Source organism: Parasteatoda tepidariorum, chromosome 3, assembly GCF_043381705.1.
Source record: "Parasteatoda tepidariorum isolate YZ-2023 chromosome 3, CAS_Ptep_4.0, whole genome shotgun sequence".
Taxonomy (NCBI): Eukaryota; Metazoa; Arthropoda; class Arachnida; order Araneae; family Theridiidae; genus Parasteatoda; species Parasteatoda tepidariorum.
This window is the reverse complement of record NC_092206.1, coordinates 77,104,060-77,106,812: the sequence shown is the minus strand read 5'-3', so window position 1 is coordinate 77,106,812 and position 2,753 is coordinate 77,104,060. Positions and strand designations below refer to the sequence as shown.

At 33.5% G+C, this 2,753-nt stretch overlaps 1 protein-coding gene across 1 annotated transcript in view; it reads left to right on the top strand.

Moving 5' to 3' along the window:
* The window catches only part of LOC107440191 (uncharacterized), a 14,660-nt gene extending 12,297 nt beyond the window's left edge, over window positions 1-2,363 (top strand). The window contains exon 5 of the mRNA XM_016053043.3: window positions 2,074-2,363. Coding sequence (XP_015908529.1) covers window positions 2,074-2,317 — 244 coding nt within the window. The 3' untranslated portion in view covers window positions 2,318-2,363. The remainder of the gene's footprint in view (window positions 1-2,073) is intronic.
* The last annotated feature ends 390 nt before the right edge of the window (window positions 2,364-2,753 follow it).

Below are 2,753 nucleotides of genomic sequence, written 5' to 3'. Positions count from 1 at the left end.
TTTTTTTTTTTTTTTTTTTTTTTTTTTTTTTTTTTTTTTTTTTTTTTTTAAATAAAATATTGTTTGTTGTTTTTTTTTTTTACTTATTATTTCCCACCCCCTTTTTTTCATATGTCTATAATTTTTCTTTGTTTTATTCTTCATTTTGAACTTATCTAATGAGTGCTGTTTACTTGCAGCTTAAGCGCAATAAATGTTACTTATTGTTTTTCTTAACTTTCTTAGTGTTTTCTTGTATTTATTTATTTATTATATATATATATATATATATAAGGGTTGCTCAAATAAAAGTGAGCACATGTGTCTGCGCCAGAAGTACAGCAGCGATAACAGCGTGACCATTCGGGAATTATAAAGGAAGGCAGGAGAAGTGCATCGCACTTTGCGTATAGTTTATTAATAAGTTTCCGTGAAAGTATTTAAAGTGAATGCAAATTTGCACTAAGGTTGCACACATCCAGAATAGAATAACTAACAAAAGTATGGTTTTTGGGGTAGAAGATTTTGAAACGTTGCTTTACTCAGACAGACTATTGATAAAGAGAAGCAATTCTTTTAATACCATGTTCTTTTAATAAGCAGGGATTCGATGGAAAACACTGTGTTTGCTCGCACATGTCTATAAAGATTTTATATGGATGTCCGACCTTTCCGAAAACTTTTATACTTTTGGTCCCAGACCGTGCTACTCATAATCACCAATCAACACTTTTTATCAGTAAAAATCTGACAAATGTAGGTTGTTCAATTTTCAACACTTGAAATTTACATAACCTTAAAATGCTCTCACCCTAAATGGTTATAGGCATTACGTAATCTATGATGCTCTCCTAATTTTCTTCATAATTCTGAATAATGACACAGCTATCACTGCTATGCTCTGCAAAAAATTAAAGATTTCTGTAACTTTCCAACAGTTCATTTCCGCCCTTTAAAGTTACAAACACCTGCTATAAAATTATATCTCAATCTGTCAACACGTCGCACAGATTTTTGGTGCTTAGATAAAACCTTTAATTATAAAAACAAACTTTATTTATAAGGTACAGATTTTTCTGTTTCTGTAAGGTACAGTTTGATATCTAAACCCACAACATGCGTGACATTTTGATATTTCTCTTCTCCAACCAAAATGATTTCTTCTGGATGTTATGGGAAGAAATATTTCATGTATGCAATAAGTTGATGTGTTACCGGAAATGTTTTCCTTCAAGTAAATGGTATGGAGCCGTGGTGGCTCTTGTGATTGAGCGCTCGCCTTCCAATGAGCTGCCCACAAGTTTGAATCTCAGTGATCGATTGATATGAATGGTTGATAAGAATTCTGTATATCGATATGAAACTTTTCTATATGAATTCTGCGTCCGGTTCACACTCACAATGCTGACGTAAAATATTCCCAGTGGTAAACAGATCTTAGGTTAGAGTCATATTGCTGTCGGGTAAATCATGGGAGGTTTTCGTAGTTTTCCTCTTCATGTCACACAAAAGTTTAGTTCCATCAAAAAGTCCTCCATAAAAGATAGTTCTCTCATTGCGTGATCTAGTAGTTGCTTTTTTTCCGGGTTGGGTTCAAATTACAAAGCTACGGAATCGAACATTGGTTATCGTATACTCAGAATTATGTCGACTGTTCAACGCCAGTCATGAAATAAAATAACGTGAATAGCATTGATGCGCCTGCATCTAAAATTACATAAACCTCTCGTTGGTAAGGTGCACATTCTTTTCCATGGCGGTTACAGCATGCTTGTTGCAGAGCAAAATGTCCTTACTTTGATCCCAACCGAATGACAATGAAAAATATCCTCAACTCTTTACATTGCTCTCAATGCGCAATGAACACGCATAACTCTCTCCTTTCCTAACAGTTAGGAGTACTACACTACATCGTCTCGTCTCCTCGTCTCACGATGCGCAGCGACACGACAAATCTAACCTCTCAGGTAACAATAAACGTCAATTTTTTTGAGATCACACGCTTCATACGTAATCATGCATTTCCACTCTTCATTTATTGTCTCTTATATATAGAATAATATTTCCTTTTCTTGTTTTTTTCCCTTTATTTAGCATTCTGAAAAATGTTATGTCGCAGTGCTACAAAAGTGCCATGTCGGGTTCTTGTCGTGAACAGAAAGACATGTCCATTTTGGTGGGTGGTATGATCAGTTCCTTCTTCACACCTTATGGCTGTATTGGCGATCAGAGTACCGTCAGCAGCATCGAACTTCATTCATCTTCGATGCATATTATATTTAACAAATATTTACTCTATGCGTGTGTGATTCTTTTAAAATTTTATTGGACAGCTTGATTACTTTTGCAATATGTAATAGCAAAATAAAGGTAAATTTTCATAACTGCATCTTCTTTTAATGACTTAAACTCAGTTCACTATTGCATGCAAAATCATTTACGTAAAACTAGTCAACTTTGTCAAGATTTAGAAACTTCATTTTTAATGCTTCTAGAAGGAAGTAAAATGGAGAGTAGTTGTCTTTCCCATAGTTATGATCCGAGCAGATGTACAATAGAAGGAAATAATCTACTTAATAGTAAATTTTAGGAACGTATCAAAGCATCAGAAATCATATACAAAACCTCTACCTTTTATTCCTATTAAAAAATATTACTGTTACTGTACAGTAAGTCAAAGAAAAGATAATTCTCAGAATAACTTTTCGCTTAATATTTGAATTTCATTACACAAAAAGAAGTTAAACTTGATAATTCAAAGAGATGACTTCAAA